Source organism: Dreissena polymorpha, chromosome 1, assembly GCF_020536995.1.
Source record: "Dreissena polymorpha isolate Duluth1 chromosome 1, UMN_Dpol_1.0, whole genome shotgun sequence".
In the NCBI taxonomy this organism is placed as follows: domain Eukaryota; kingdom Metazoa; phylum Mollusca; class Bivalvia; order Myida; family Dreissenidae; genus Dreissena; species Dreissena polymorpha.
Genome location: NC_068355.1, coordinates 78,889,609 through 78,906,739, shown reverse-complemented (window position 1 = coordinate 78,906,739; position 17,131 = coordinate 78,889,609). Strand labels below are relative to the sequence as shown.

Sequence of the window (17,131 nt, the reverse complement as noted above, 5' to 3'; positions counted from 1 at the left end):
CAACTGACCGGAACCATTTTCGAACTCAACTCTCATATCAAGGAAAGAAATGTTCTGACCAAATTTCATGAAAATTGGGCCAAAAATGTGACTACTAGAGTGTTCACATGTTTTCACTTTATACATATAGAGAAAAATGCCCCGCCCACTGGCGGCCATGTTTTTTCACCGATCTGGACCATTTTCATACTCGTCTGAGAAAACAATAAAACCAATGTTTTGACCAACATTCATGATGATTGGGCAAACCTTGTGACTTCTAAAGTGTTTACAAGGTTTCTCTATAGCCAAATAAGGAAAACTGCCCCCCCTCCCCGGCAGCCATGTTATTCAACTGACTGGAACCATTTTCGAACTCAACTTTCATATCAAAGAAACAAATGTTCTGACCAAATTTCATGAAAATTGGGCCAAAATGTGACTTCTAGAGTGTTCACATGTTTTCACTATATACATATAGAGAAAAATGCCCCGCCCATTGGCACCATGTTTTTTCACTGACCTGGACCATTTTCAAACTAGTCCGAGATATCAATAAAACCAATGTTTTGACCAACTTTTATGATGATTGGGCAAAAATTGTGACTTCTAGAGTGTTTACAAGGTTTCTCTATAGCCAAATAAAGAAAAGTGCCCCCCCCCTCCTGGCAGCCATGTTATTCAACTGACCGGAACCATTTTCAAACTCAACTCTCATATCAAGGAAACAAATGTTCTGACCACATTTCATGAAAATTTGGCCAAAAATGTGACTTCTAGAGTGTTCACATGTTTTCACAATATACATATAGAGAAAAATGCCCCGCCCACTGGTGGCCATGTTTTTTCACCGATCTGGACCATTTTCAAACTCGTCCGAGATATTAATAAAACCAATGTTTTGACCAACTTTCATGATGATTGGCAAACATTGTGACTTCTGGAGTGTTTACAAGTTTCTCTATAGCCAAATAAGGAAAACTGCCCCGCCCACTGGAAGCAATGTTTTTCAACAGACCGGAACCACTTTTGAACTCAACCAACATATCATTAAGGCAAACATTTTGACAACGTTACATGAAGATTGGGCATGAAATGTGACTTGTACAGTTGACCTAGTTTTTGACCCAGCATGACCCAGTTTCAAACTTGATCGAGATATCATTGGGACAAATCTTCTGACCAAGTTTCATGAAGATCGGACATGAAATGTGGCCTCTAGTGTGTTTACAAACCAAAAATTAATGTGGACAACGGACTGACGGACAGACGGAAGACGGACAAAGACCTGTCACAAAAGCTCACCTGAGCAACCAGGTGAGCTAAAAATGCACTGCCCCATGGCCGTCATGTTTTCAACCAACCAGAACCATTTTCAAACTCGTCCAAGATATTTTTTGGACAAATCCTGTGACCAAGTTTCATTAAGATCGGACAATAAATGTGAACTCTAGAGTGTTAACAAGGCATATGTTGACAAGGCATGATGGAGGATGGACAAAGGCAATCACAAAAGCGCATTGTGCTGAGGTGAGCTAAAAATAAAAATCACTTGGGAATGGGGTTGAATATCAGTCCCAATTGGAACGAAAAAAACAAACAGAGCTATTATACCACCCTTAAGTTTGTAAAGGGCTGCAATAAAGGTTGTAAAAAAAGCACAACATGTACAATAGTAACTCATGCACATGTGCCCCAATTTTTTTTCAAGAAAACCATCAGTTTTTTGTTTATGAATACAGCTTAAAACCATAACTAACTATTAAGACAAACATGACTGTCACAGAAGACTTTTCAGGAGGATAAGTTTATACACACAAATAAACCGCCCAACAGACTGGTAACGCTTATGTCTTTTTAAAATGACATTAATGAACACCTGTCAGAGCTGTTTTTCCAAATTGTTATTTAAAACTTGAAAAAAATCACCTCATTCAACGCCATCTGCCTCTCTGTAGCTTTCAGATCATGCATGTTTATTTCCTTGAGTATCACCAGGGAGTCGTCATCTTTCTTCTTGTACAGCACTGCTGCTCCATATGCCCCTAAAACACAGGAACCAAGCAACATACAGCCAGTCTGCTGTCTTGTTCTGCCTTGAATGTCACCTCTGTAACCTTGAACTTGGGCATAGGGAGACAAAAGTTACATGCGACTAAACATCTTATGATGGATTGTGATAGTGCCACATTATTTGAAATCTATTAGAATATGCCAAAGTTATGAATGAGTAAGGAATTTCAGTAAAGATAACAGACATAGACAGAAAGTGTGACTGCTTAGTGTAGAGTTCAGAAGGGAAGAAAATACAAAGGCATGATGTTATAGAAAGTCTTAGGTACAAAAAGGGCATAACTTTTGCTACTTTTAACATAGGATGATACTAACATCACGCGGAACAATGCTAGAAAGTTTGAAGGTTTTGCACTTTTAAAAGTGTAGAAGTTCAACAACCAACAAGTTTTGGTCTAGTGACGGAGGGCAAGACAGACAAATGGACAAAAACACAGACCTCCTTGGTGATTTTAGTATACCACCCTTTACTGTGTATACTGGTCATGTACGTAATTCCGGCCTGTACGTAAAAAATCGGCCACCTGTGTAAAATCATTTTCATGATCTTAACGCACTTATTTTGTTTTTATTTAGAAAAGTCAACATGAAAACCATCCCTGCTCTCAATATGTTGCAGATGTAAGAACCATATCACTGTAAACTTTGGTGTTAAAATGTCACAAATATAGCAGGAAATATTTGGCTCGTGGGGAAAGTGATGTCACCATTATTTGCAACAATTATATTCATATAAGAAACAAATATATTTAATAAAATTATTTTAATTTTATCTAATAAACTTTAATTAAAGTTTTACCAATTAATTGTACAAAAAATTATATTCAAAACATACACATCAGAACCTAGATATAAATTTTTGATATATGAATTACCTCCCTTGATAAGAATATTACTAGATTACATGTTTAAATATTATATATAAGCGTTTACTAATAATCAACACTGAAGTAAATTTTTTAAACAAAATGTATTTACTTTTTTAGCTATGTTTGACAAAATTGATTAAACCCGTTAAAAACAAGTATTTTTTTATGAATTAGCAGTTTCCATTGTTTATATTTATTAAAATAGGTAGGGGGAGTAACTGGTATAATAATTTCGCATTTATATTAAATTTCAAGTCAAAAATTTTAATAGTATAAACATTGATTAATACTCTGAACTTGAGGACATTTGTCTAAAGATATTGCTTTGTAATTTTATCTGCAGATCAAACTGAAAAGTGGCCGATTTTTTAGGTACATTTAACCTACGAAAATGGATAGTTTACATGTCATCATTTTCTGTTCATTAAGTAACATTCACCGATCTAATTCTATTTAAATTTTCATGCTAGGTGAGTTTTGAACCCAGGATTATATATGTGAAGTTGAGTTTCAACCAGTTGCCTAACACTAAAGATTTTTCTTAAATAGTCCCAAAAGTGGCCGGAATTACGTACATGACCAGTAAGTGTTATATAATAAAACACCCTTTAATATGTACCAGGATTTAAACAAATCTAATCAAACCCTTTACAAGCAAATGGACAATGCATGTTTAGTAGAAAAAAGGTTTTCTCTAAGGTTTATGCTTTGAAACATTTTCTGTAGTATTTTTATATTTCACAACATGCAAAAATACATGCAAACACAGTAAGCATGATTACTGAACAATTATATTTATAAATAACTGCAGTAGTCATAAATTAGTGAAATAATGGCATCTCAGTCCATGTTCATTTTACCTCCATGAAAATTAGTGATTCACAGTGCATGTTTAAAGATACTCACCTTTTCCCACAATTTTTATTTTTTCAAACCCAGCAAGAGTCTGTTGTTGTTGACCTGACCAGCCTCTGAGCTTTTCGAGCTTGAAATACTGATCACCTACTGAACTGAAATTAGAACAGTAAACGTTATTCTAACAACTTAACCTGGCTGCAAACGATAGTCTGTGACAACTGAATTATTATATAGCTGTGCTCAACAAGTCAATAATACCTGTATTTATTTAGCGAGACACATTTGTGGTAAATTATTTTTATAATTGCATGATTAATGATGTAGTAACAGTTCTGACAAAGCATAAGCGGAATCGACCTTAAAATTTACCTTGACCTTTCAGCTCCCTGATAGGTCGTACAGGCCACAAGCCATTTGATCATTGTAATTACATATTTATTCATTGCATGATGAATGATTAAAGATGTATCATGTTCAAATTGACATTTGATGACCTCTCAAGTGTGAACTTGACCTTTGCGCTAGAAAGGTGTGAGCTTGACCTTGGTGCTAGAAAGGTGTGAACTTGACCTTGGCACTCGAAAGGTGTGCACTTGACCTTGGCGCAAGAAATGTGTGAGCTTGACCTTGGTGCTAGAAAGGTGTGAACTTGACCTTTGCGCTAGAAACGTGTGAGCTTGACCTTGGCGCTAGAAAGGTGTGAACTTGACCTTGGCGCTAGAAAGGTGTGAGCTTGACCTTGGTGCTAGAAAGGTGTGAACTTGACCTTGGCACTAGAAAGGTGTGAGCTTGACCTTGGCGCTAGAAAGGTATGAACTTAACCATGGCGCTAGAAGCTTAAGATTTGGTGCTAGAACGGTGTGAACTTGACCTTGGCACTAGAAAGGTTTGAACTTGACCTTGGCGCTAGAAAGGTGTGAGCTTGACCTAGGCGCTAGAAAGGTAAGCTTGACCTTGGTGCTAGAAAGGTGTGAACTTGACCTTGGCCCTAAAAAGGTGTGAGCTTGACCTTGGTGCTAGAAATGTGTGAGCTTGACCTTAGCGCTAGAAATGTGTGAGCTTGACCTTGGCGCTAGAAATGTGTGAGCTTGACCTTGGCCCTAGCAATGTGTGAGCTTGACCTTGGCCCTAGAAATGTGTGAGCTTGACCTTGGTGCTAGAAATGTGTGAGCTTGACCTTGGCGCTAGAAATGTGTGAGCTTGACCTTGGCGCTAGAAATGTGTGAGCTTGACCTTGGCCCTAGAAATGTGTGAGCTTGACCTTGGCGCTAGAAATGTGTGAGCTTGACCTTGGCCCTAGAAATGTGTGAGCTTGACCTTGGCGCTAGAAATGTGTGAGCTTGACCTTGGCCCTAGAAATGTGTGAGCTTGACTTTGGCCCTAGAAATGTGTGAGCTTGACCTTGGCCCTAGAAATGTGTGAGCTTGACCTTGGCGCTAGAAATGTGTGAGCTTGACCTTGGCGCTAGAAATGTGTGAGCTTGACCTTGGCCCTAGAAATGTGTGAGCTTGACCTTGGCGCTAGAAATGTGTGAGCTTGACCTTGGCCCTAGAAATGTGTGAGCTTGACCTTGGCCCTAGAAATGTGTGAGCTTGACCTTGGCCCTAGAAATGTGTGAGCTTGACCTTGGCCCTAGAAATGTGTGAGCTTGACCTTGGCGCTTGAAATGTGTGAGCTTGACCTTGGCGCTTGAAATGTGCCGTTTGCAGATCGTGAACATTGGAGGTTAATAGTTTTACAATTGAAAGATGAATGATGAAGTAACACTGTGCACAAGTTGTCTTAAGGATGACATAACATTTGACCATTAAAAGTGACCTTGATCTTCAAGGTAGGATGACAGGTTTTACACATGACACATCATCTTCACATGGTGGGCATTTACCTATTTTTGTTATAAAATTTGCTTGTTGAATGATGAAGTTTTAGTAATTTATGATAACTTAGAACTGCACAAAGAATTACAAAGGTATAGTCTGGGACAGCTGGTTAATTGCAAAATTTGTTATTTGACCTATAATTGTGTCTTGAACTATGAGGTAAAGGGACGGTTGTAACATGTGACATGCTGTCTTATGATGGCAGTCATTTGTTTTAAGTTATTTTAAACTTGCATGATGAATGATCAATTTTTATTTGCAACCTGCTAGCATGTAGACATGCATGTTCATACATCAAACCATTATGACTACTATTTCGAGCTTTCTGCTAGAGGGCTTTCAGAAAGACACTTCACTGATTGTTAGAGATTTTTCTACAATAAGCAGTGTAAAAAAACTGGCTATTTACAGCTGTTTAAAAGTATCAGAGAAACTTCATTTGAAAAAAGGTTTTATGGCGCTTCGGCTAAGTAGCTCAAGACCAGTCTGGTCAGGAGCTGTGCATGCTGTCTGCTATAAATCATGCAAGGTTTCCTGGTCTCATTAAGTATCTCCTGACCAGACTGTGAGATGCCCAGGCTGGGCTATAGCTTAATTGGTCTCACATGGCATAAGACCAATTTTTAACATGACCCAGGTCTTTAAAAAAATTTTGTTTCTTATACATGGAAGATCTAACCACAATACTTGTGTTAAGACATTTGAAGTCAAACTGTTATTTATAGCAAACTGGCAAATTTTGGTAGCCTATTTGGTCTTTCAAGAACGATTTCCATACCAACTGACCAAGATCAGCAAACATTTGTGGTTAGATAATGAAACAATTTCCTTCTTATCATGGCACTATACTATTTTGGTAGTTTTGTTTTCTCATCATGAAAGCAATACTGTGTTATCAACGTTTAATGATAGTTCATTATGTCTTCCCCAGACAAAGTTTGCTAGATAAGCTAATTTTATTAGCAATATATGTATTATTTAAACATATATCAAGCACAATAATATCGAAAATAAACAAACCTTTTGTTGTTTTCTGTTAAGTTTAAGCCAATATGGATATATCATTTCCGATTGTGACAAATATTCTCAATTAACAGCGTATTACTTATCATTATGGAAAATTAATAAAATGGAATTTATATGCATATTGAAATAAAACATTTTCTTTTAATTATACTTTTTCACTTTACATAAAAAGTTCATGGTTCTATTGATAACTTAGCAAAATGGTAGTGGGTTTTTCTGTTTTTCTGCTGTTGATCTGAAAAAATTGGCTGTTATTAAGGTTGCTAATTAATAGCCTCAGCTGCTGTGCTGTTGGCGTTGTATATTTTACACTGTGTGTTTTCACGAGTTCATTGCATCTTCTGAATGCATCTATTAGCTGACCTGCCCCTGTGACCATTAAGGAGAGCTGTGTTGAGCGATTTTAATGAAACATGCAGTGGACTTCTTTAATTAGGCAAAAATGATATGCAAAGAACACTCTTCAACGCTGCAAACTCTTTCTTGGTGTGTAAGCAGATTGAGTGTGCTTTGGGTGAATCGTAGTACCCTGCACACTGATTGTCAAAACATCACTACATGTATTAACCTTAGTTCTGCTAGCGTAAAACTAAAAAATATATATAACTTTCAGTGTTACTTACTGTGTTCCAGTAAAACATGAAAAAAACGCTTAAAAGCCTAAAAGTAACTTTAAAGTTCATATTCAATATATAAGTAGGACTCATTTGTTAACCAACAAACCCTCCAAAATACACTTAAAGAAGTAGTTTTGTTCTTGAAATGTTGGTGCTTTTTAAGGTAGTAATACATGTAAATATTAATAGCAATTGATATTGACCAAACAAAATCAGTAAGTTTAGTTGATGTATCATTTGCCTTTTACTCACTTAAACATGGAAAAGCAATTGGCTAATCAAGATTATTTTGGACAGATTGCAAGGCAATAAAGCAATTTTCAAAGTGTTATTTTATGTTAATTATCTCTTCATTGTTCTTCCTTTATGATTGTTGTAAGTGTATGTTTATGTTGCATTTGTTAATTAAGGTTACACCTGATAATTATACAGAAAGTTAAAATGTATGTATAGTAATGTACTTTGATGTGCACATATCACGGTAATTATTTGAATGTTTTTGTAACACAGAAAGTGAAGTGATGTTAGATACTTATAATATTATATAACACAAATACCCGTTTGTTCTGTTACCGTCATCAGAACTTGCTGATCTTGGTGCTTCATTACCCCCTAAATCCTTGTACATCTTCACTGGAATCTTAAAATACGAATTGGAAAGTGTATGGAGAGCATACATGATAAGTGTTCAATGGGCAACATAAATCTCTGTTGCAATGACAACAAAAATTGTTTAACCCTTTCAGTGCGTGAACCGAATTTTAAAGGCCTGTGCAAACAGTTTGGATCCAGATGAGAAGCCACAGAACATGGCGTCTCATCAGGATCCAAACTGTTTGCTATTCTGATAGTATTCTTTGAAAAAAATCGAAGAAAATGCTAATTTTAGAAATTCAGCAGACGACATTTTAGCAGACGACAAATTTCCCAGCATGCAAAGGGTTAATGAAAAACACAGCTTTAAAAAAATGAATCAAAATATCAGTGAGTGACTAGGTGCATAATTACGCAATATGAAGTAATTCAGGCTCAATGGTCAGTGTATGACAGTAGAAATCTTATAGCAAGGCACACCTTGAAGATTATCTCATGAAAGTTAAAGGAACAATACAATTTTGTGAGTGTACAAAAATGATCATTAATATAAAACTAAATAAATGTTTCTCTGAACACAAACACTTCATTCAACATACCTTGAGCAATGCTTCCATCTCTTTATCAATGGAGCCCCCGTCTGTGTGCAGGAAGAGACTGCAGGCCATGAAGTCCAGCCTGGCTCCGGGGTCAGACACGTCCAAATGCTTGTCAACTAGCGTCACGAAGAAGTCACGAATTGACTTCATTTCTGTGATACTCTCTTTATTCAACAGCTGCATCTAAAATGTATTTAACATTTCAGTAATGGCTAAAGTTTCAATAATGAAGGTATTTTCAAAAACGAGGGTTTTCTTATCAATTTTTCAAATTAAAGATACAAGACGTTGCCCATAACTGCAATTCTAGCAATCATTTGCATCCATTAAAAGAAAAAAATTAAATTAAACAAGATGATTTCATTCAAAAAGCCCTAAAGTGCCTGGTGGAAGCCTTGTAAGTCTATATTCATTTGCCCATTTAAATAAGTCTTCGTATTAAATGAAGTAAACATTAAAATCATATCAATGTCAGGAAACTTGTTTATATTGAGTGATGAATAGAAGTGTCAACATTTTGTGCAAGAAGTATTTATGTCAATACTGAATAGAACACTCAATATGAGTTAAACAATAATTTTCTTTTAAGTGATGGGATGAGCTGACAGTGTTTACAGATTAAAATCATGCAAATATCAACAGCATTTTTTCTCATCACTTTGGGACTGTTGCCTGTACCGGTCACATCGAAGTGAAGTCTGACTTAGTTGATAATGATGTGTACAGATTGTTGGTAGGTAACATCCATGCTAGTTTCAGTAGCATGCAGGAACTTATGTTATACAAATCTGGTCACTTGTTAAAAAAGAATAAGGTTATTTAAAAGTTTGCAATGTTTTGTTCAGGTCCTTTAACTCCTTTTACTATTAAGGAAACAAACTATTTCAACACAAAAGGGTACCTTTTCTTCTTTCCCACAGAGCTGAAGTGACAAACCAGAACAGCTCAATATTAATGCCACACTTATGCACTTGCGTGGCCCTAGAGTTCTCGAAACCAGGTCTGGAAAATAATCAGGTCTTTTAATACTACTTTCATATCTTTAAACTACAATGCACATCTACAGGATCTGCATAACTGTATATTATCAACCAATTAACACAATTATTGAGCTGTATACAAGTTTAATAAATGCAAGAATGCATTATTGTTTGCCTTTATACACTGTTAAAGGAGAAATGACGTTATTCAATAGAAACCCTTTATTTATCAAATTTAGTACATATATAAACTTTTTCGCACCTCACTTTGATTGAATTAAAGTGTTATAAGCAAGAACAATTACAACAAAGTTGAAATTTCACACATTCTGCTTTACTAGACATTTTCATTCAAACTGGAAGTGACGTAAATGCAACACATGTTAATGCTCTCAATAACACACCGGCATTATAGGGCTTCAAAAAGGATATTTCTTGCAATTCAAGCAAGAAGAATTAATAAAAAATAGAAGATAATAGTGATTATGAAGAATCGGAATATTCAATATGTTTTAAACTTTATTTTTTTACAACCCAGACCATAGCCCAAGTTATTTATAAGTTGCCATGTAATTGTACATTTTATAGCTGTTCAACTGATTCACCCATTAGTTCTTAATAATACTCGAAGGATTCAAATACCTTTTTTTGTTACATAACCATTGATGAACACATCGGTATAAAAATAAATATTAAAGGCATAACAATGATTAATATTTCTGGTAATATTAATTCATTTCGAATTTGTTGCAAAATGTCAGGTAATATCAAAAGCATTTAAATCTATCGAATAGCTATATGTATTTCAAAGTTATGTTCTTTTGTCTGCACATTCCTTGCACCTGAAAGCAACACACATAGAATACTAATTTCTGTGCAAAAACAGTTTTAATATACGCTTCAAATAAAATGTAATGAAAAACTGTAACAAAATAACACTATGAAATTAACACACGCATTTAATAAAACGTAATGAACAAGAAACCGACGGAGAAGGGCGATTCTCCCCAAAGTTTTTTTTGTCACAATAGTGCACTATATATTCAGATAAAAGGAAACGTCTTGAGGGCACAGTAGTTCGGGGGACAAGAATTTTTTCTAGAAAATTTCAAAGGGCCATAACTCTGTGAAAAATCATCCGACCAGAACCCGCTGATAATATGCACATCTCCTCTTGGTAGTGAAGCTTCCCATAAAGTTTCATTGAATTCCAGTCATTAGTTGCCGAGAAATAGCCCGGACAAGAATTGCACTATATGTGCAGTTAATGGAAAATTTCAAAGGGCCATAACTATGTGAAAAATCATCCGACCAGAACCCCCTGATAAAATGCACATCTCCTTTTGGTAGTGAAGCTTCCAATAAAGTTTCATTGAATTCCGGTCATTAGTTGCTGAGAAATAGCCCCGACAAAAATTGCACTATATGTACAGTTAAAGGAAAATTTCAAAGGGCCATAACTCTGCAAAAAATCATCCGACCAGAACCCGTTGATAATATGCACATCTCCTCTTGGTAGTGAAGCTTCCCATAAAGTTTCATTTAATTCCGGTCATTAGTTCCTGAGAAATAGCCCGGACAAGAATTGCACTATATATACAGTTAATGGAAAATTTCAAAGGGCCATAACTCTGTGAAAAATTATCCGACCAGAACTCGCTGATAATATGCACATCTCCTCTTGATAGTGAAGCTTCCCATAAAGTTTCATTGAATTCCAGTCATTAGTTGCTGAGAAATAGCCCGTACAAAAATTGTGCACGGACGGACACACGAAAGGACAGACGAAGCAGCGACTATATGCTCCCCCCAAACTAAATTATGGGGGAGCATAAAAACTATAACAAAATAACATTATATTGATTGTCAAAGTTGACTAAAAATGCAAAATTTTCAAGCTCAAATGCGTAATTACAATGGAAAGTTTCCATGTCATGTGCATTGTGTCAAGTTGACATCACCATGAAATTAGGTGGGGGAAATACCTGAGCGGTTTACAGAAAACAAAATCATCATTTTATTGCGTCAACAATATTTTGGCCATTTTTCTAGATGATTACAATTGTTTTAAAATATGTTTATTCATAAGATAACATTTTTCGTTACAAAAACAGCATTTCTCCTATAAGCAATGTTTAAGCAGCATTAAGCACAAAACAGATAAAGGCAGACAAGCGACTGGTTTTCAAGTTATCAAAATGTGATTTATCAAATGATTCATACATAATTTACATATGAACAATTCTGTTATTGAATTTACAACATATTTAAATCTAAACCAGCTTAATTTATTTTATCTTAAATAAAATTCAACCTTTTACTGACTTGTGATATGTAAACAAAAAATGCTTCTGTTCCAACAAAATCAGTTGATATGAGGAGCGGACGAGTGAATTTTTCTTTCACGGAAACATTTTTATAATTTCAGGCTTGTTTTAAACACTGTACAAAAGGAAATCAAAAGCTTGAAAGCATTGATCACAATGTTTACTGATTGCTCAACAGAAACCTGTGTAACAACTCACAACAGGTGAAGAAGACCTCAAACTCTAGCAAAACACTGAACACATTTCTCACCAAGAATCCCTTCCAATGAGGATGTATAGTATTTATATTGGACAAAGGCCACATTCGGTTGCAAAGCATTTCTCACAGCAGTGGTGTTCCTCACTTTTCCAGACACAAGAACTAATCGTAGTGCACCTTTGTCAGTCCCAGCACATGTGTTGCCTATAACACAAAATAGGACTAATTTGCTTATGTGATTCTTAACAAATTAGCTTTGAAATACTTTAGTTTGGTTCAAGATTTGCAAAAATTTGATCCTACATACCAACAAAAATGTTGTTGATTGATCAATCAACAATAATTTTGCAAAGAAATATAATCTGCTATCATGTAGGAAAGTGGGTGTTCAAAATAATTAAGATTTATTATCATTGTCAAAAACAAATAAGATTAGTCATAATCAATAGAGACATATTACCAGTTCCTTGTTCTTCAACATTGATAGCCTCATCCTGGTAGGCAATCACAACCTCTTCATCATAGTTCTTGCTATCACATGACCCAAACGAGCCCACAGACCCCCTGTTCTTCTGGTCACATGAATAGTCATGTGAGATGCTTCTCCCAACCTTTGGCTTGCTAGCTCCATCTGAGTTATTTCCATTTACCCCAGATGGAGGCTTCGTTCTTACATCTGCATTTTCTGTGAAAAGTGGTAAGCTTTTAATGTCATGCTCTGGTATGAAGTTTGGGTGGTTCACTGGCTTTACTTCTTTGCTGACATCAGAGGGACAATCAGACATAGTTAAAATGTTAAAACTGACACATCATGACGTCATCGGGCTTCCCAGCAAGCTGATATTTATCTGAAAGTGAATTTCATTCAGATGAACTATATACTGGTTAAATTTGATTTAATATTATCAAAAAAGTAGCTCAATATTAGCGTTGTATCATATATTATAAATCAAACTTGTACTAGCAAAACTTGTATTGCTAAATGTAATAGATATATTGTCTGTTATTTGTTATTTCTGACTAAATATTTTTTGGGAAATTAAGTCATCTCTATATTTTACAAAAATGCATACAGATGTATGTAAAACAAGAGCACCGCATAACGGGTGACTATGCTCGGCTGCTGGTGCAGTTTTAATTAATAAAAGCTTGTTAGAACGTTTTGTTCTTTTTTTTAGAGGCCACAGTGACCTTGACCTTTGACCTAGTGACCCTAAAATGGGTGTGGCATGTAGAACTCATCAAGGTGCATCTACATTAAGAAGTTTCAAAGTTGTAGGTGGAAGCATTTTGATTTTAGAGCCAATGTTAAGGTTTTAGCACGAGGCGGACAGAGGACAAGGAGCTGGCTATGACAATACCTCGGGTTTTCTCCGAAAACAGCCGAGCTAATAAGGTAACTCTTGGTTAATGCCAACTATTTTTTTGAAATGCATAAAAATGCCATCCTCATGACATCACTTAATAACGTTTACTGGTCACTGGTCAGCGAGTATTTCTCTGACAAAATAAAGAATTGTTCTTGAAATACTTCCATAATATTAAGAAACATGGCATGAAAAATTAACTGCTACATCCTGTTCATCATCTACAAGCGAACATTAACAAAACCTTTATTTGATGCGTTCATTCATATGTATGAGGGCCGTATATGGGGTCATTAAAGGGAGGTAATTTTCCACTGTTAAGGAGTATTTGTTGGACATTTAAATTAATAAAGTAATTGGATACAAATAAGAGTTAAAATTTCCTTTCTTAACAAAATTTTTAAAATTACAGAAATACATTAATTTAAAAGTCCTTTTTGTTGTTGTCTTCTTCATGTCTAAATTGAGGTAAAATGTGTTTCCAATATTAGTGCAAACACAGATCTATAAATAAACATACTTATTTTTTCGAGACAAAAAATGCAGTGTTAAATGGGTTGTATTTCATTACATAGTTTACTAGGTACATTTTGTGAGCAATTCAGATATTCTGTATACAAAAAAGTGTGCAAAAAAATAACAAAATCAAGAAAAAATAATAATATTCTACTCTTTTGTAGAAGACAAATGAAATATCAAGCACAAAGGTCAGCCTTAAATAAGACATTCCTTTTGAGCATGCAAATCCCTAGCTAAAGAAACTTCAGCGTACAGTTTACATAGTATTGACAGACCTGTACGCTGAAGCTAACCCCGTATCGAAAGTCAACCAGAGTCATAACATATTTATGTCACGCTATAAATCAAAGAAAGCTCATTTTCTTGGATACATTTCTACATATATTGGTGAATGAATATAAAATACTGCATCGGGGATTATTTTAAGGTTCAAATGTTTCAAATGCATCTTGGTGAATGAATATAAAAAACTGCATCGGGGATTATTTTAAGGTTCAAATGTTTCAAATGCATCTTACAATATACGAAAATAACTCTCATCAGTCTGAAATTCACAATTTTGACGCCATTGTCGCTTTGTCACGTGACGAGTTTTCATTTCGATACTTTCAGATCGACCTTGACATTATTTGCTGAAATTGTAAACATTACTTTCGTTTTCTGAAATCTATTATTTGTGATAAACAACTTACGTCTGGTGGATTATAAGACTGATTTCAGTGTGAATCCGGTAGTTTTAAATAATATTTACTTTGAGTTTGTATTTACACTACAATTTGTTTACAAAACAAGAGAGAATAATCTAAAATACCGGGAAATGTCATTCTGAATTTGAAATCACTTGAGCACATGGTATGTTACTTAAAATAGAAATAACGTCATATGACCGTGAAATCTCGGGAGATTCGCATTTCAAGTAAGTCTGACACATCGCTGTTTTTCTCGATACGTAAAAGCAGAATAGATAAATTTTAAATGTTTAAGATAGTATTTTGTGAAAGATTATATCAGTTAAATGTAAAAAATATCAATCTTTCCGATCAAGTGGTTGATTTGGAACAATAACTGCATTAAAAAGCTGTTTTGGACCGGTATTATTAACTGTCAACTTTTCGGGAATTTCTGGTTGACTTTCCTAATGGGGTTGGTCCATTACTATAAAGTCGCGCCAGTCAAAAATAATAAAAAGCGACATTTTAAGTTATGGTAGCCAGAACTAGTGATTCCCCAGCACGGAGGTCACATTTCGTTGCGACAAAATTTGTAAAGATAGAAATTGTCTTACTATAATTTTATTTTTTTTAAGCAATTGTTGCTGTCAACTTCAATCAAACAAAGATCTGTAATTATCTGACGAAGTAAATTGTATATAAGCATTACAATACGCAAAAAATAGAACGTCCGGTAATACTGCTGTCCGAAAAATATACTCGCTAACCCAGTAACTGAGTAAGCTTTAAAACATCAAAAGTTGTAGGATTCATTTGTATATTTCATAAATTAAAAGTATTTCAAATTAGTTGACCGAGATGAAAACACCATGTCCTCGCGTTGAAATCTTTTGAATTGCCACATTTAGTGGAATTTTAATATAAGGTATCGATCAGCTTTAAGTCTCCAATGTAAATATAGATTGGTTACCTCCCCTTATCTATCGTTACTCTCTATCAACCGTGATACATCGGCTATCTCGGATTCCTCCGTAAGATAGGCCTCGTGGCAATCGTGATACATCGGCTATCTCGGATTCCTATTTTTATGAAATAAATCGTCTGCTGATCCAGAGTGACTCTCTATATAGGGATCGGTACAGGCTAATTTTACCGGTCCAAATTTGGACCGGTTAATATATCGCGAGATTATACGAAGTTCAGGGGAAGTAATCCGTGTACCATTTCCAAACCGGAAACAAAACATTTCCCGAACTTTTTGACAGCTGACAGGTAAGAATAAAAGCTCGTTATTATTGCGTATGATGATCGTATGGTTTTAAAAAACTGCGAAATACGAAAACAGTTGCGTTAGTTTCGACATTTTATTAGACGTTCATACGAAGTTGTTTAATATACAACATGAAAAGTGACGTCGATAGTATACATGACGTCGCGTGCATGTTAGCGGATAAACGTTAACGTCATGAATTCCCGACAGTAATAAACAACGTTCCGATTGGTCTTCGCGTTATCCAATTAAAATGGCCGATACATTAGCCTGTACCTGTTGTATATTATAGTCAACGGTTATATTCAACGGGGAACCAGTTAAATGTAAATATTGGAAATTATATTCCGCTAAAACCATCGCTGTCAGCTTTGCTTATCGTTGTCGTGAACAGTGATCTAAACAAACAAAGGTCCCTGGTTACAATAATAAACTCTACGTGTATCACATTTTGTCAACGAAAGCAAGGCATATACTTTTTCTCGAATAAACATGTACATAAGTCATTTACCTTTATGTTGTGTTCAATTCTTGTATTATATTGGAAAATTCGGTTGCCAGACGATTCGCCCCAACGCACTATCGCCCCATGCTGAAAATACCCACTCGTCCACCAATCCGCCCGGAACCCTATCAGATCGCTCCATTATAAATTTATGAGCGTTTGGGTGTCCATAAAGCGTTCATAAACAGAATACAATTACATATACATTTTAACATTATTCTTTCGAAGTTGTCGTGACCTTAAAAAAAAAACTTCGGATAAACGATAATTCGAAATAAACATTTGACAGAATACTTTTTTGTTTCTGTAAAAAAAGTTGTAGAATTCACGTGGTTTGGTTACACGCTACTGTAAATAATTGTTTTATTTAAATAACGTAAACTAACTATATAAATACTAAATAGATTTACCGGTATGTTTGTAACGATTGGAAGAATAAATACTTTTTATTTTTTTCATTTTTCTCTTATTGAAAGTAACGCCAAATTTATCTGCTATTTGAAGCTTTGACTTCGCTCCCTTCTCGACTTCCTCGTTTTTGTCTATGACGCCGCTTGACCCCCTTTTTTATTAACTGCCAATCCGGATATCCTCCCGGCTTTGGTACCGGGCCCTTCTCCAGATTTCTCGACATAAGGTTGGGAAAATAGTTACGGCGTCGACATCTTTGTATCATACATTTTGCAATGATATCATCTAAAAAATGTAGAGTTTATATATGGTGCATTTCACTTCACAACATTTATACGCAGACCTAACTTGACACGTTTGTTTGTGATTAAGAATGCACAACTACAC

The 17,131-nt window shown here is 35.3% G+C and overlaps 1 protein-coding gene across 2 annotated transcripts in view; it reads right to left on the bottom strand.

The window, feature by feature from the left end:
- Positions 1 to 15,517, bottom strand: part of LOC127837054 (uncharacterized) — a 68,603-nt gene extending 53,086 nt beyond the window's left edge. For both annotated transcript variants that reach the window (XM_052363859.1, XM_052363867.1), the window contains exons 1-8: positions 15,413 to 15,517; positions 12,462 to 12,849; positions 12,053 to 12,205; positions 9,397 to 9,497; positions 8,496 to 8,678; positions 7,860 to 7,942; positions 3,828 to 3,931; positions 1,909 to 2,024 (exon numbers count right to left, since the gene is read on the bottom strand). In XM_052363859.1, coding sequence (XP_052219819.1) covers positions 1,909 to 2,024; positions 3,828 to 3,931; positions 7,860 to 7,942; positions 8,496 to 8,678; positions 9,397 to 9,497; positions 12,053 to 12,205; positions 12,462 to 12,786 — 1,065 coding nt within the window. In that variant the 5' untranslated portion in view covers positions 12,787 to 12,849; positions 15,413 to 15,517. The remainder of the gene's footprint in view (positions 1 to 1,908; positions 2,025 to 3,827; positions 3,932 to 7,859; positions 7,943 to 8,495; positions 8,679 to 9,396; positions 9,498 to 12,052; positions 12,206 to 12,461; positions 12,850 to 15,412) is intronic.
- Between the last annotated feature and the right edge of the window lie 1,614 nt (positions 15,518 to 17,131).